This window comes from Eleutherodactylus coqui, chromosome 8, assembly GCF_035609145.1.
Source record: "Eleutherodactylus coqui strain aEleCoq1 chromosome 8, aEleCoq1.hap1, whole genome shotgun sequence".
In the NCBI taxonomy this organism is placed as follows: domain Eukaryota; kingdom Metazoa; phylum Chordata; class Amphibia; order Anura; family Eleutherodactylidae; genus Eleutherodactylus; species Eleutherodactylus coqui.
The window spans coordinates 109,692,105-109,709,566 of record NC_089844.1 but is presented as its reverse complement, the minus strand read 5'-3'; the positions used below and the strand labels follow the sequence as shown (position 1 = coordinate 109,709,566).

The 17,462-nt window shown below is 43.1% G+C and overlaps 1 protein-coding gene across 2 annotated transcripts in view; it reads left to right on the top strand.

Moving 5' to 3' along the window:
• Nucleotides 1-17,462, top strand: part of MRTFB (myocardin related transcription factor B) — a 263,949-nt gene that overhangs the window by 99,317 nt on the left and 147,170 nt on the right. For both annotated transcript variants that reach the window (XM_066576199.1, XM_066576201.1), the window contains exon 3: nt 7,333-7,532. In XM_066576199.1, the coding sequence (XP_066432296.1) occupies nt 7,391-7,532 (142 nt within the window). In that variant the 5' untranslated portion in view covers nt 7,333-7,390. The remainder of the gene's footprint in view (nt 1-7,332; nt 7,533-17,462) is intronic.

Sequence of the window (17,462 nt, the reverse complement as noted above, 5' to 3'; positions counted from 1 at the left end):
TGTCTGACGCCACGGAAACGTTTAGAGCGTATGTCTTGAATGCAATGAAAAAAGTGATGTGCGCAGGCCCTCAGCTTCAGTCACCCAAGAGAGAATTGCCGTTCCTCTACATTGGATGTTTGTCAGGCACAACGGTGCCCAGCAGTCATCCCAACGATTATCGCTCCTGTGCTTCTACACAGGAGCAATAAACGCAATTGGTGAATGGAGGCAAAACGGGACGGAAATCTCTTCCACCCGCCTCCATTCACAGTAAACAGGCAGTCGCTCATAGATGAACAACTACCTGTTTACATAGGCTGATTTCTTCTTTGATTTTATGCCTGCAGAAACGGAATGACGAACAAAAAGCGAACAAATTCTTTCATGGTCCAGTCGCTGGCAGTGTTGACCATGAGCGATTAAATAATTATCATTCAGTTTTGCACGATCCAGCGATTAAACCGAACAATAATCATTCCATGTAAAAGGGCCCCAGGTCTCTACGCTGCCCAGTAGAACCTGTGTGTTTGTAGGAGCAGAAGACACTTTGTAGATTGGGACTTGACCTGAAGTTAGCATATTGATCTGATTTGTTGTTTACACATACAATCCCATCTTCTGTCCATGTTATAGACCAGTAAGCATGCCACAAGTGTAAGACTGAAGACACTTGGAGGTATAGGTCCTATACTAGGCTCCTACAGATCCATAGAACATGAATACATAATACAGCACTATGCATGAAAAGCTCTCAACAATAAAACATTGTCTTTATTATGTTGGTAACAAAACCTTACAGTTGTCTTTGAGCATTGACTTAATATCTGTCCAGTAGAAGTGCCAAAACGTTGGCTATTGGCAGAGCAATGCCCAGCAGTTGGCTGACCTCTGTGATTAGAGCTGGCATCTGGTTCTGCAATGGGCTGGTTCACACCCAAGGCTTAGATAAGCTGGCACAGTGTATCTGGGTGAAGGATGACGGCAAATAACACACTGCCCTAACACAACCCGAGGGCTGATGAACACTCCGCACAGAAGTCACCTGAGTTATCTGAACAGGGAATATCATGTAACACATAAGCATATAGTACATTGTAATGCAGCCTTATTGCCAGTGTATAAATTGGGTTTGGAGTGAACTCTTTGGGACCTACACTGCTTTGATATTATAATAATCTTGAATTTGACTCCATCAGCTCCTATCTTTGGGTATTTTAAAGAAAAACTCCAAGCAGTGCTATGAAATCAGTTTCCGTCAGCCCTTCCAACCCACAAAGCCTTACGTGCCTTGGTGTCCACCATGCAGAATCCCTCTTGCTGTTTTTCCATCACATAACTAGCATGAAGAGTTGTCGTCATCCACCCCGGCATTTGCATAGGACAGTGTTGGACGGCTCTACATCCAGCAGAGGGAGTATTTCTTATGCAGATGCCAATGTGGTCTATGACAAAAGTGCTTAGTAATCAGGCACTAGGGAAAGGGAGAGCTTAAGGTTACTTACATACCTATGCATGATCAGGACTTATTGCAGCGTGCCATTTTATTCAGATATTCTGTTTAGACCAAAAATCATTTCCCCTCTATGCAAGAAATTGTTTGAAAGTTTGTCCTAGAGAAGGAAACGCTCCAAAACAAGGATCTCGCCAAATGTTCTCTCTCTCTTCTTCGGAGGAACATATGCCAGTCTTGAGTGGCGGCCAGCTGCCCAAAAGCACAGATGACCAGGCATTAGATTATAAAATATTTAAAGTATGAGAATGCTATAGGGTGGGCTTCGGGGGAAGCAAGTGTCTTCTGTACACGCTCGAAATTTGTTCTGTGTTGCTAGAATGAAATGTGATCTCTGTAGTTTCAGATATTCAATGTTAACACAAAATTGCAGCTTTGTTAAATAACTAAATAGAGAGCTGTTGCAAATTTAGAAAAGGGAGGAAAAAAACTCGCCACTTCACACTTTGTTCAGGACCCCATCCAGGGGTTCCATCTGACATCTCGAAAACAATATTCAGATTGGACCCTGGACGGCTCCATAGGCTGTCATTGCTGTAATGGAAACCGAAACTACAAGTTTTGACCTCCATTTCAGCGGGTTTCCATTAGTTTCCGGCATTTTGGTCAGACAGAATAGTATAGTGGACTATAATGCCTGAGATGAAACTGAGATGAAAACTTGCAACTTAGGTCTGTTACAGTAACAATGGCCAGAGGCGCCATCCAGGGTTCCATCTTTATTTTTGGCATGTCAGACAGAACCCCGGGATGGGAAGGCTAGCTGAGGGCCTCAACGAAGTGTGAAGATTAGGTTTATTTGTCATCACCAATAAGACATGATCGGAATGTAATCAAGTTATTGCTGTGGAGTGATCTAGTCCAGGAACTAAGGCGGCATAGCTTGGCAGCAAAGATGCCACTGGCCTGCTCCCTGTGTAGGCTCCATGTTGAGGTGATGTTGCAAAAACAAGTCATGGTGAAATGGCAAGTGGACTTCTACAATTTGATCCAAGTGTGGACTCAGAACCTCATGTTCATTTTTGAAAAATTGAGCTATGTGGCAATATAGTACTGTAATTTTTTAACATTCTGTAAAAAGGAGTCCCACCCCAGCTGATCAAGGAACCACCCCTGAGTAGTATAGACTAATTTGCCTTATAGTGGAAATATTCCTTCCTGCTCGCAACTGGTAATAGGACAGATCGCTACATGAAACATGTAACCGTTTTTATAAGACGGTGTTGGCATGAGATGCCCTTTTAAGTCAGACATTGGACTTCCTAACTTCACTCTATCCGCTGTTACCTAATGCAGGTACTCAGTTTCTAATATGGAAAATAGTAAGACTACTTACAGATGTGATACGTGTACAATAGATTACTTACAGGGCCATACCCAAGAGCAGCCCCCCTCCCCTAATCCTGAATTGAGCCCCTGAATAGCATTGCCATATACAATGGGGAATATTGATACTACATATGAGCATCTGTAGTGTGATTTGAAACTTGGCTAACATTGGGAAGGTTTATCCGCATTATGATAGCCCTTCTACAGACAGAGATCTCTCCCTATATTGCTTCATTAAATCTTGAGTCCATCTTCATATACCAGCACAAGGACATAACTTTTTTATGATGGCTAGATCCACTCTTGAGATTATATATAATAGATTGCAATTAGTTTTAGGTCGTTGAGATAGCCTTATATTAAATTAAACCCATTAAGCATCGTAAATTAAATGGTTGAATCCCATTTATATGTCAGTGATTAGACGAATGAACACAAGTCATGGCTGCTCTTTTCTATTCTTATTTATTTGACAAGAAAAATGGTATTTCTGAGATTATGTAGAGGTAGAAATATGTTAAACTGCGCTGCATACAGGGATGGTTTTAAGACTTTTGCAATACTCAATAATTCCTGTAACTCCTATAGACTTTAGTAAAAAGAGATGGGCACACGCATGGCCTCCCGTGTTTTGTATCGATCATGGCTGCCCTGGGTTGCAGAAGAGGAGTTCTGGGTGCCTTTATTCTCACAATAGATGGTGGTCCTAGACCAGTGATGGCGAACCTTTTAGAGACCGAGTGCCCAAACTGCAACCCAAAACCCACTTATTTATCGCAAAGTGCCAATACGTCAGGGGGCGGGGCTTATCACTATGTATGATTTTACCCCCGTCGTTCCAAAAAGGACAGGGCCACTTCAAAATAGACAGCGTGCAGATTTTGACTGCTTTTTGGATGCGGAAATACTGCAGAATGTCCTCAGCAGAAATTTCTGTGGAAAATTCGGCAGCATTTCTGCATCCAAAAAGCAGTCAAAATCTGCACCCCGTCTATTTTGAAACAGCCCATTTCCGCCACATGTAAACAAACCTCAATGGTAATAGTGACCCCTCCAGCAACCCCAGCGATAATAGTGACACCCCCCCCCCCTCCAGCGGTCCGGGCGATAATAGTGACCCCCCCCCCTCAATGGCCCCCAGTATAATAGTGAAATCCCACAGTGGCCCCCAGTATAATGGTGACATCCCACAGCGGCCCCAGTACGAATAGTGACACCCCACAGTGCACCCTAGTAGTAATCGTGACACCCCACAGCAGCCCCCTGTTACAATAGTGACATCCCACAGGGCCCCTTGTAATAATAGTGACACCCCACGGCGGCCCCCTGTAATAATAGTGACACCCCACAGTGGCCCCCGGAATAATAGTGACATCCCACAGGGGCCCCCAGTATAATAATGACATCCCACAGGGGCCCCCAGTATAATAATGACACCCCACAGCGGGCCCCAGAATAATAATGACACCCCACAGCGGGCCCCAGAATAATAGTGACACCCCATAGCGGCCGCCAGAATAATGGTGACGCCCCATAGCGGCCCCCAGTGTAATAGTGACAGCCCACAGAGGCCCTCAGAATAATAGTGACACCCCACAGCGGCCCCCAGAATAATAGTGACACCCCACAATATAGTGACATCCAACACCAGCCCCAGTATAATAGTGATATCCCACAGCAGACCCTCATCCCCCCGAGACTCACATTCTTACCCCCTCCTCCTTGTGGAAGCTGTACTGTTCGGAGTTGCTGCTCGTCGCTGATCCCGGTGCACACTATAACGTCACTGTGCTGCCGGACGCCTCCTCCCCTGCTTTCGCTGAACCATGTAGGAGACATCAAGGGGGGGGAGAACGGCTGCACACTGATGTCACAGTGTGTGCCGGGATCAGCGTCGTTAGCAGCGCTGAGAGTGAATGCCGGCAGGGGAGCCTCAGCAATCAAGCCGGCCATTGCAGTGCATTGAGCAGCATATTAAGTAGTCCTCCTGTTCTAAGTTTAGAATGGGAGGACTACTTAGTGAAACTCAATGCACTGCAGCGGGCGATTTGACCATGAACACTGGGAGGAGGGGGAAATATAAAACGTACATCTCCAAACTCAGCCAGTTAGCTACTTTGAGCCCATAAGCTTAGCTTAGAAGACTCAAAGTACTTGACAGACTCTTTTAGGTGGATATCCCCTTTAAATACTCCTATTGTTTGCAGAAGACACATTGGAGCTTGTGTACTATTACAAATATGACCGTTTTGTTGGTGCAAATTACAACAGAAAGCAGTCTTACATGCTTTGGGCCACATTTACTGTGTGTTTCTAGACACTTTTCGACAATTTCTGCTATATGGGACCATCTTCAACTGCCGGAAGGAGCCGAAAACAGCTGATAGAGCAAGGGTGCTCCGAAGTGAAAATCCTGGTTTTGCGAAAAAAGTTGGAAAGCGCCTTTTAAAATGGTGTTTAATGGATGTATTTGCATCCTTTCTAGCTTTACCAGGACTTCTAGATCTTGTAGGTATTGTAAACTAAATACGTACCGGTATGTACTAAATCGCTTCAGTCCTGAAGCTTGCTCATATCAAAAATGGCATCCTACTGAAGCGCTCGGTGATACTGATGGAGTTTCAAATGGTTAACTACTTGAAAAGCTGTTTTCCTTTGAGAGTACTTCCATATTATGGAACAAAGAGTGTTGCATCATGGGCAGCGCTCTCTGCGGGCACAGTTCTGTAATATAGTAATATGTCTGTCTCCAAGCTGTTCTGCAAACACAATCCAGCAGATTAGATTGGAATGAGCAGTGTGTGTTCATAAGAGGCGGTGCGGATAGTATGACACCGGCGTTTCTTTCTTGCGTGCTACATCACGCAGAGAAGAACATTCTGTACATTTCCTCAGGTTTTTGTTACGAAACACAAGACCTATATGCCCGAGAGCTATAGAATCCGCATGTATTTATCTTGGCAGTTTTTCAGTGCACACATGGTAACTTATTTAATAGTACCAGAGGGGGGGCATATATATGATATCTTCCATCAGTGTTTTGTTAAGCAGAATAGAAAAAAAAACCTTCCAGTATTTTAGAAGTGTTGTGCACATTTCATATACATTCTCCTCTATTGACCAAAGGCAAAGGTGCCCTATTCCATAAACCTAGGGTTCTGGTCCACAGGAGAATGTGTAAAACTCTGCTGGTCTCACCCACACGCTGCAATTTATTTCTCGTGTGTTAATGTAAATGTGTACATGTGCATGGATCAATGACAATCCATTGACTTTTCATTAACTCCATTCACCGTGCAACACACTTGTGGACATGAGCCCTAAGTCTTACGGTTGTGGACATGAGCCCTAAGTCTGTGATCTGTGTTTAGTGCTACCTACTACACAGCACATCCCCCCCATAAAAACAAAAGAGACATTTTTGTATATATTTATTTTTGGGTAGGAGGTTTGGTTTTTTAATTACCTTTTCTCTGCCAGAACAGAGTCACAAAGAGAGGCAAGTACGCATTTGACTCCTACATTTAAATCGACATTACCGTTTCAGGATAGGTCATTAATATCTGATTGGTGGTGGGTCCAATTCCTGTCGTGGCACTCAGATGAGCATTGCAGACTCTTCATGGTATTCCAGCAACAGCACCATAAATTGCATAGTGGCTATGCTGGGTACTGCAGCCCATTTTTATTCACTTGAATGGAACTGAACTGCAGAAAGGCAATGTGACCTTCTCATTGTTGGTCAGTGGCCATTAGCACAAGCAGAATTACCTACAGACCATTCTGCATACATATAGCATTTCCTACATCTCCCCTCATTCTCAGTCCGCACATACTGTATATCAAGTGCTATATCTCTTATCAGATCTGCACGGCTGCCATGTGTATGGTAAAACCAGAGTTTGCAGTTTCGAATTCTATTTAATGCAATCACACAATCTGATTGCTGCCTCATTGATCATCACAATATAACTTGTCATTTCCCAGTTACAACAATTAAACCAGATGTGTAACGACTCGGCTTGGGTTCACAAATTGGCCTTACTTTCCCAAATCTAATTAGTGCTGATGCAGAATGGGACATATCACAGCCGCTGATGCGCTGCATAGGTTTGATCACACCACCGTCCATAAAAGCCTCTAATCAGAGTGGATGTGCCTGGGTAGAAAATAGTACGTCAAAGGAGAATATTAATTGCACATTGCATGGCTGCCTCCTACACCACTGGAATTCCTAAGTAGCTTAGTGTGTGAACACTCACTGAGGAGGAAATGCTTGTCTGCCTATTCCTGTCTACTCATATGAATGTTGCTAAATGGCTTTTATTTTCCAAAGAATTCTTACATTTTCCCTTTTACTATTTATCCGGGCACAGTGCTGTAGATATGGCTGTGGATGCGGCTGGTACTGCAGCTCCGCCCATTCAAGTCAACAAATTGATTGATCGTCATGGAAATCATATCTGCTATTGCTTGTAATTTTATATCGTTTTACTTTTCTGTTTTTACAGTTTTGTCCTGCAAAACACGAAGTCCGTTTTTCCTCCTTTTTCCTTTTCTGGAATCATCATGGACCATCGACAGGAGGATGAGACCGGCTCTCTACTTAATCTGGCTCCAAGCCCCCAAAGTGAAGCAGTTGCCCATGATTTTGAGGAATTGTCCTTGCAGTCAGTCCAACATTTGCCTCCACTTAAGGAAAGAAAAAATGGTGAGTAACTTTAATGTCTGGTGACTCTACTGCAAATATTGTGAGTTAATATTGTTTACTGATGATATATTCCCATATAATATCTGCAAGTAACACAGTCAGATTTGTGCCTGGGGTTCAACAGACGTGAGTTTGGTAGTGAAGTTTCCGTTGTGTGCACAATGCTGAGTTAAAATAGTGAAGATAGTACGTGCACACAAAATACAGTCACGGACGCTGATGGGTTTTAACCAGTCTGTATTAAAAAAAAAAAATTCAAGACTACTTCTCTCACTAATCTACAAGGTCAACGTCTGCACTCTTGCCACAGTGATGATCAGAAAATGGATTATACCTTTAACCCTTTGCAATCCAATTTTTGGATTCAGGGTTTCCTAGGGGGTTTTCTCTTTTTGCCATTCTGCAATGGCACCATCTGCTGGCTAGAGGCAGTACTGCGGTATGGAACATGCTGGTGAGGCCCCCGACAACAGAGCGGCCAGTAATATACAGTAAGGATACCCTGCCGCTGACAGCACCGCAAATACACAGAGGTCGGAATGGAAGTCTCTGCGCCAACCTCTGTGTATCGGCTGGCACTTGTAGCTGCACTTGAGGTTACACGTACCGGCCACTTCAGAAGTCGGAGCAGAGACTTCCGCTTCGATCCCTGTTTATTTGCAGCGCTGTCAGTGGTGGACAATCAGCTGATTGGTCGGGGTTCCCGAACAACGGATCCCAGTCGATCTGGCTATTGATGACTTATCCTGAGGATAGGTCATTAATAATATTCTCCTTAGGAAACACATTTAACTCTACATGTATCATACATAGCTGGATTTTTATGGGTACTACATATGTTATATGATGCCTGGTTGCTATTTACCCTCAATGAAACACATGCCATCAAGTGTTTGATTGGTGGGGTCCAATCACCGGGACACCCCACTGTTTGACTCAATGAAGTGTTCCCTTCATTGCTTGCTGACGTATAGTGCTTCACTTAAGGTGCTTTTACACAGAGCGATTATCATTCCGATTCCTGCGATCCAGCGTGAATCTAAACGATAATTGCTCAATGTAAATGCATGCAGCCACTGAACAACAAACGAGAAGTCATTCACTTCTCGTTAATCATTCATTTTCTGAATCCCTGATCCCGCTCCACCTCCATTCGGTCAGCGCAGTCACTGATGCTTATTCCTGTGTAAGAGCACAAGGAACGATGGGACAACCTGTGCCCGACAGACCGTCCCATGTAAAAGCACCCTATATGACCGGCTTTGCCCTGTATTGCAGCTCTGTCCAGCTGATTGGTGGTCTACCGGAGATCAGATTGCTTTAGCAGTTATAAAATTGTGTTGCATGTGCTTCATTGGTCTTACACTACTGCCAGTCCTCGTGTATCATGGGGTGACCATTAAAAATTAGCCAAGCAAAAAAAAAAAACTAGAGTGACGTTGAAGAAATAAGGGTAGATGAACTGTAACGAGTCAGTAGGTTGCTAACAGTCAATAGAAGTATGTAGGGTGACCTAAGAATGATCACGGAAGTAAAGCAGCCCTGAAAGGTTTGGACAGTTGGATCATTTGATACAACCAAATAATGATGACCTTCAGCTGGATGTAGGTATTACACATTTCATGGTAAATCATTTGAATTTGATGAGTAATGAGCCTTGTGTGTCTCGGATCGCCCTTCACGCTGATCTTAGCAGTTAAAATTATATGGAAATTACAATACATAATTCCGTTCTGATTAATTGCTGATGAATACGACCAATCTCTTCCCTTGTGCAGGGTATTGGCCCTGATATAGATAGCCCTCATGTCCACGGGGAAAATCAGGTCCGCCGCGGATTCTTCATGGAGAATCCGTAGCGGGTCCCTCCTGCCCCGCGGACATGAGCGCTGAAAAGAAGAATTAATAAGACCGGGCACGTCTTCTCTTCTTCACAGCCGGATCTTCTTTCTTCGGCCGGCGGATGTACTCGGGCCGAAGCAAGAAGACGTGCCCGGTCCGCTGCGGGTAAGTTATTCTTATTTTAGGTCCGCGGGAGACCCGCACGAAAATGGAGCATGCTCCGGATTTTTTCATGCTCCATTTTGTTTAAAATCCCTTTTATTGACCATCCGCGGGTATTTATCTACCCGCTTGTGGTCAATGCATCCCTATGGGGTGCGGATCCGCATGCGGGTGATCCGCTGCGGATCTTAAATCATATTTTGCCCGTGGACATGAGGCCATATGGTTTTTAGAATATTGCAGCAGCCTGTATTCTGTCGTATGGCGCTGCAGCGTGGGATGTATCTCGACCAGCTGCAGAGCATTAATGAGAGAAGCTGTAAACACAAAACTGTTATGTAATCAAACGTTGAGCTCATCGTAGCGCACTTTTTTTTCCCATGTGTCACAAGGTTAGTTTGTTGAGTAAGCAGAAAACTATTGATACAAGAAGTCGCGTTCATTTCTGGGATTTTTGAGATCCATCTGTGACTGACGGCGGCACATGACGTCACGCCGAGTGCTTCTTCAGTCGGGGATTATGTCTTTGGTTTAGTTACATTTAATAGGAAATGTTTGGTACATAAATATTTATGTATGAGAAAATACTGGACTTGAGAAAGCCCCAAGCTTTTTTTCGGAAAAGACGAAAACTATTTAGTCTTTAGTTGTTTGTTTTTGTCTTTTTGTTTCATTTTACGTTCTTGCAAAGTAGTAATGGTTAAAGAGACCGTTACCTAATTTTAGGCTGCTTTTACGCGGGGCGATAAATCGTTCACAGGAGCTAACGATGACAGAGCTCACTTGGTCTCTGGTGCAGCCTGTTTATACAGGCAGATAAATCTTTTGCGGTTTCGTTCTGAATTGCATTCGCAAAATCATTCAGTCGTTCACATTCACTGAAGGACTAAACTATTGCTGTTTACACGCAACGACGTGCGGACGATTATTTTCATGCCTGCATAAAATGAACAAGGAACGAGAAGCGTTCATCATTCAATCGTTAGCCGTGTTTATAGTGAACGATTGTCCAAATTTGCGTGGTGTCGTCCAGTGGAAAAGAGCTTCTAGCCCTATAACCTAAGCTTATGGGCTGAAAGTAGGTTGACCCACTGTGTCTGGGGATGTGTTATGCTTACCTCCCCCATGGTCCCCCCCTGTGAGCACTTGGACACCACTGTAGTGCATTGAGCAGCGGCTTTGAACGCTCACACCAGGGTAACCCTTACATCCCCAGACTCAGCAGGTCGCCTACTTTCAGGCCATAAGCTTAGCTCATAGGGCTAAAAGTAGGTGACAGACTCTCTTTAAATTGCAAGGTTCCTTTCCGTATGGTTACAACTTTACTAACTTTTTTTCCCAGTCTGATCAAACCTGCTTTAGGAGTTTTCCATCATAGGCACTTTTCTCTGCAGCCCTTTGAGCCTCCTGTGTCTTCAGACAACTCCTATACCTTTTCATTTTTCTAATCTTCACCCTGGCGGCTCAGGAAAAATGGGCGTTCCAGCACAGCCTCCTGCATGATCAGATGGGTTTCTATTAGAAGTAACACTTTCCAAGCACTTCTTGAGCACTGCCAATGTTTGCTAGTGACTGGTTTCTAGTATTGGGAAGTCGATGCCAATGGGAGTGATACAAAGAGGAATGATGTCATTGGTGGTTCATATAATAACTGAGCAGAGGATTGCCATAAAATGAATGTACATTGGGCATTGGGGTGCAAAAGCTGGTAGGAGGAGGGGTATTAGGGCAGGGCTTTCTGTAAGATAAGACTGGATTGTAATGGTGGGCTATTCAATGCAGATAAAAAAGGTATACCGGCCCAACTGAAGTCAAAAGAACACTCTTATGTCCTCCATTGAGTGAATGAGGGTCTAATGCTGGTAACTTTCCTGTCACATATGTTAAACATATACTGCAAGCGCAGTGTGGATACACTCTTAACCCTTTGCAATCCAATTTTGGATTCAGGGCTTCCTAGGGGGCTTTCTCTTTCTGCTGTTATACAATGGCGCCGTCTGCTGGCTAGAGCCAGTACTGCGCTATGGGAAATGCTGGAGAGGCCCCCGACATCAGAGCAGGACAGTAATATACAGTAATTATACCCTGTCGGACGTCTTCCAACATCGGAGCTGTACAGCCTTCAATCAGAATGTCTTTAGACGTCAGACAGTGGATTAGAAAGGGTTAAAGAAGAATTTCTAAATATTCAAGCTGGACCATAGCATGTTCAGCTTAGGTTTGTCATCATAGTAATGAACACTTTTTGTTCCTTTTTATCATATTTCTGAGGTCTTTTAGCATCCCGTTCTGGCAAATGCATGCTTTTCTCTTCCTGAGGGAGGGTCAGCTTGCTTGTCTGTCTGTTTCTAACTAAAGTACACTCTAGAGAATCTTTGTATAAACTGTAATGTAATTATGAACAGGATATATTACCTCACAGGCTGTCACTGTGCCCCCTCTTGGACTTAAAAATTTGAAGATGATTTATTTAACCAGTGGATGAAGGAATACGTGAGGGAAACGGGATACAGGACATGTATATTTTGTAATAGGCACTTATTTCACTCGTGCTGCATATGAGGGAGAACAGTGTGAAGAACCTAGTTGTGGATATAACATAAAGCTGTATAGGTGTCTAGTATTCACATGACCCACTAACAAAATGACAGAAATAATAAGAGAAGTCTCAGTAGCTCTTGTGGGCACTGCTTAAAGCGACCCTCCGGGCCTGGATAAACAAATATGGCCGCACCAGCTTCTCTGACTACCTGATACATACTGTGTATTAGTATGCATCATTAGTCTAAAGCTCCTTTTACACAAGGCCGTTGTTCATGGTTTACAGAGGACCATGCGGCAGACCAAAGATGATTTTTAGTTTTGCATGAAAGATCTGATCGGCAATTTATCGCTGATCGGTCTTTCACTGCATGCGTTCACACAGTACGATAATCGTACCGTGTACAAGGGGCTTTAGAAACTACATCTGCTTCGATTGATTAATGCTGTCCACATGAACATCACTGGCCAGTAGGAGCAGCATGTAGTGTCTTAGACTACCAATGCATACTAATACACAGTGTGCATCGGGTAGTCAGAAAAGGCTATTCCGCCATCTTTGTTTATCCAGGCCTGGAGGATTGCCTTAAATAAAAATAATTCTCTGTGTTATCTGGAATATACCTTTAAGGTACATGGTGATGTCTGGTGCCTAAAGCCACAGGATGCATTCAGTACAGACTTGAGTTTTCTATTAAATGAACCCAATAAACTCCTTTTGAGTTTAGGTTTGAATTCTCTGTGCATGAAAAGGGTATTTCCATCTTCTAAAGTGATGGCCTGTTGCTAGGACACTATATGCCATACTTCCCATGACTGCTGGACGTCCGACCTCTAGGACCCAGCGATCCTGAGAGTGAAGGTGCCGCAGATCCCAGCTATATACAATCACTTTATAACCTCTGAATACCTCCTTAAATACAGTGAGTGAGGTGAACTTTGCCACTTGTGGTATAAAGGCAGTTACTACACACATGAGATAACCCTGCCTTGAATCATCTCTTGGCTGACCTCTATCAGCTCTGATTCCTGCAACAACATGAACTCTATGCTCCGCCAAATGTGCATATTATCTCAATAGAGCAGGGGGATGGATAGCTGTGGTGCTTAAAGGGAATGTGTTTGACAAAGTGGCCTACTAATATAAATCACATTTTCACAGTAAATGTATTTAGGAATTTTTGGTGATTTTTTTTAATTTTTTTAAATTTTTTTTTAAATTTTTTATTTTACAATTTTCTACATAAAAAAAAAATCCTGAAATCTTGCAGTTTTTCCTCTTGACAATGACACTAATAATAGCCTGGCACTTCCTGTTCTGTAGAGATCACTCTCTAGCAGTCATTTCATTATCACAAGCAGCATTACAATGGATACAGCGATGACATAGGATCAGCCATAAGTGATAGTCACAGATCACCTCCTCCCCCTCTCTGCACAGGTCACAGAGCATGTTGAGAACAATCTCCCTTAGAAGTTGATGGGTCTCATTCTGTCGATTGTGTGTTCTGCTGTTAAGCATATCTCTAAATGCTGTTAACTGCAGCTCAGGCAGTATGACTACTCTCTTAGTCATGTACAAACAATAGATTTAAAAAATCTGCAAGCAAAAAATAAAAGCCGATTAGAAAAATGGAAAATGTTTCACAGTCTGGTTTTAATTAGTAAAAATAACACAGGTGATCCATTCCCTTTAAAGAACGGGTCATCAATAGTTGATCAATAGGATTCACTACTAGGGATCCATGCGGATCAGCTGATTGAAGTGACAGTGGCACTAGGTTGAGCACTGCTGTCACGTCAGCCCATACCAGGAACAGCGCCGTACATTGTTTAGCGGCTGTGCCTGGTATAGCAGCTCAATTCCATTCACTTGAATATGACTGAGCTGCTCTCAGGCCACATGACTGATAAATGTGAGATCACAGGCTTGATAACAGGCCATGGCACTCATCCTAGTGTCATGGCCTCCTCAGTCAGCTGTGCGGCTTGGGTTCTGAGCTACGGACTCCCACTGATCAACTCTTGCTGAGCTAGCCTGAGGATAGGTCATTGATAGTGTAGTCCCGGAAAACCCCTTTGCTTATCCAGTAAGCAATAATGTTCAGTAGAAAAATCAATTCTGTCTTATCTGTTTGACCCAATGATGGTTTCAGGTGAGGGACGACCAGGACCCAGACTGTTGGTGGATCCTACCCCCAAAAAAATATTTTGAGCACTATACTGAGTGCACTGGTGGTGCTTGGACTAGCATTGAAATGCATTACCTAGCTATGGAAGAGCTTTAACATAAGCTCACTTGAAAATGCTTTAAAGGGACTCTGTCACCAGGATGATAAAGTTTGGCTCTGAGCTGAACTTTGAATTACAGAGGCAGGCCGGGCTAGCCTCTCACCGCCCACAGCATGCAGATTGACAGCTCTCCTCCTATACAAAAAAAGGGGAGAGAGCTGTCAATCTGCATGATGCAGGTAAGGAGAAGCCAGCATGGCCCGCCTCCATGATTCGGAGCTCCATGTTAAACCTTCATCAAACTGGTGACAAAAAATGTTCAGTTTATGTTAAAGGGAATGTAACTCTAATAAGTAGGGGTCAGTTTCTGAAACTTTCATATATTTGAGAGTAGCTTTTCGTCTCGGAGAGTGAAGACGGGACATCCTCAGTCAGGAATGGTTTTTGCTCAGCATGTAGTTTCTGTGAAGTATAGCATGTTAGTTTGGCCTATATAAGATCTGTATAATTGGAGCCAGCAGATCCTGCCCGTTCATGTTAAACATGCAGATACATTTCACAGGGATGAAATCCTTTTCTTCAGACTGCACTATATCTGTTCTCTCTAGAACATACTTAGATTGTAACCTACACAGTGCCCAAGGCTTCTATTGCTTGTCTGAGCAGAGTATATTGATTTTACATTAGTCACTGTTATCCGCAGGGTGTTACAAGGCTGAACCTCCTCCTCACACTGAGCAAATGCATCATGCAGAATAAGGCTGCTTTCACACCCGCATTACGGCTCACGTCAGGGTCTCCGGGTCTCTGCTACGTTTTTGGAGGAGAGAAACTGAAATCAAACCTAAAAACCATCCGTTTTTTCCTCATTGATTTCATTGAGGTTTTAAAAAAGGAAATGCTTCCTTTGCTACCATTCCATCAGGTTTCTGTGTTGTTTTATGGAGATATAGCGCAGTCCTAATGCATGCATGCAAATACCTTTTTTGGGGGGTAGAGTAAGTGATTATTGCACATGCAGATCCTTGCACACTCCAAAAGTTTTACTCTTGGAGGTCTGACAGAGCTCTTCCTCCTAACCAGCACAATGCACACAATACTCTCTCCTGGGTGGTGGCTGGTCTTCTCCCTCCCCCTCATCTTCCCTGGTCTTCTCCAGCTTCTCTTCTCTTCCTAATTTGCTGTCCACTGCCTGTTGTTAAGTGAAGTCATTCTGTAGTAGCAAATATAACAAATAGCAGGATGGAGGAGGGGATGACTTATGCTGCCCATAGACGTCTATGGACCGGGAGAGAAACTCGCGCAGATACTGCAGCAGGTAACTAGCAAGTGTTTATTGTCTCTGACAGCTACTGAAATTACACCCACACTGCTCAGCACTGCTGCATAGTTTCTTGCATGATGTTTTCTTTATTGTAATGGACTGCAGAGAAATGGAGAAATAATCTCCTCTTCGCTGTGCACAGTGTGTAGAAGACGTCATAACTGCAATCTCCACCCACCAGCCCAGGGCCGACTTAGAATTAGAGATGGAGTCTGCAGAGAAGGAAAACTGGGGTAAAATACCATATACAAGTCATATGGCCAAATATGATGATATTCCTCATGTACACACACAGCAGCTTATTCTAAAAAGTCTGGTATACTTTAAGCCCATTAGATGAAGGCCCAACAAACTGCTAGATCTTGAACATAATACTGAATATCTATGGTTAGACGAACATTCCCCATAACACAAACTGCCAGGATTAGAGAACATACCTGTCATCACTGGATACTTTCTTCATTAGGGAGACACAATTCCAAGTATTAATGTCCTGTTTACTCAGTAATCTCTATGTAGTGCATGGTCGAAACTCCCTAATAAAATTTGGTGGGTATGATTGTCCAGGCATCTACATAATTTCTCTTATGGTTTTATTCCTAATTTTTTTTTTTTTAAATTAGTATTTTTAATTCTCATGTCCAATTAACATCAAATAAGAAGCTTTCCTGAGGAACTATGTGCTGATGAAGACACTGAAGAGATTGGGTTCACTCTATGCTGCTCGTTTAATGAAATTTATGATCAAGTGCTTGCTGAAACATGAAGTTCTAAATTCCTTATGACTTGACTTTTCCTGCCAGAAAAACAGATAGAACACCTATTTATGAAAACAAAACCCTTCTTAATGACTTCTGAAATCGGTCTTCGAAGTGGATACAAATGTATCTTTCTTTTAGTCACTTGTCTTTTAAGTACAAATTTGACCTTTTAAAGGAATTTTCTAGGACTGAATTATTGATGGCCTATTCTCAGAATAGCCCAGGTGACCCACCAATCAACTGATTGCCGTGCTGTACAGAGCCAATGTGTGCTGGAATTGCACAGCTCCGTATACAGCCCAGTGGCTTGCTATGGTATTTCAGGTACACTGTATTTCTCATTAAAGTGAATGAAAGCTATGCCAGCAATACCATCACAGACCATTGCAATGTTAACAGAGCTGTGTGCTTCCAACCAAACATCCGCTTCTTGCACAGTGAAACAACTGATTGTGTGGGGTCTCGGATGGCTTATTCCTATCAATCAGTTATTGATGACCCATCAATAGTTCAGTCCTGGTAAACCTCGTTAAATAAAAATAGTAGTGCCTCAATAAGACAAGTCTGATCATGATAGCGATAATTAAATAAAGAGAACATGAAAACAATGGTGTTTTGTTGGTAATGGGTATTGCAACAAGAGACGTTTATGTCACATCTCTGGTTTAGCTCACACCTCTTCCTCCTCAGCTATTACGAGAATTGGGTTTTTCATGACCACTATCTATCTATCTAGCTGTAGAAGTAAGTCGGTGGTTGCAGTTTGTCTTATGGGAGTTACAGAAGCAGCCAAGTTATAGAAATGGCTGCATACAACAAGACATGCATGGGCAGACCAGTGGAGCGATCCTCTGTGCAGTGAACATGAAGGAAGAGTGCAGCGTGTGTTGGCAGAAGGAATCAAAAGTACAATTTTTTTAATAAAGGCAATTATATAGTTGTTCCAGATCCCATTTATGGGCAATTTAAAAAAAAACTGTCTGGACAGCCCATTTAAGGTCCAGTAGTTGGGTGCAGACTACTGTTTCTGCAGGATTTCTTAATTGTTCAATTGATTCCTTGTTTTAT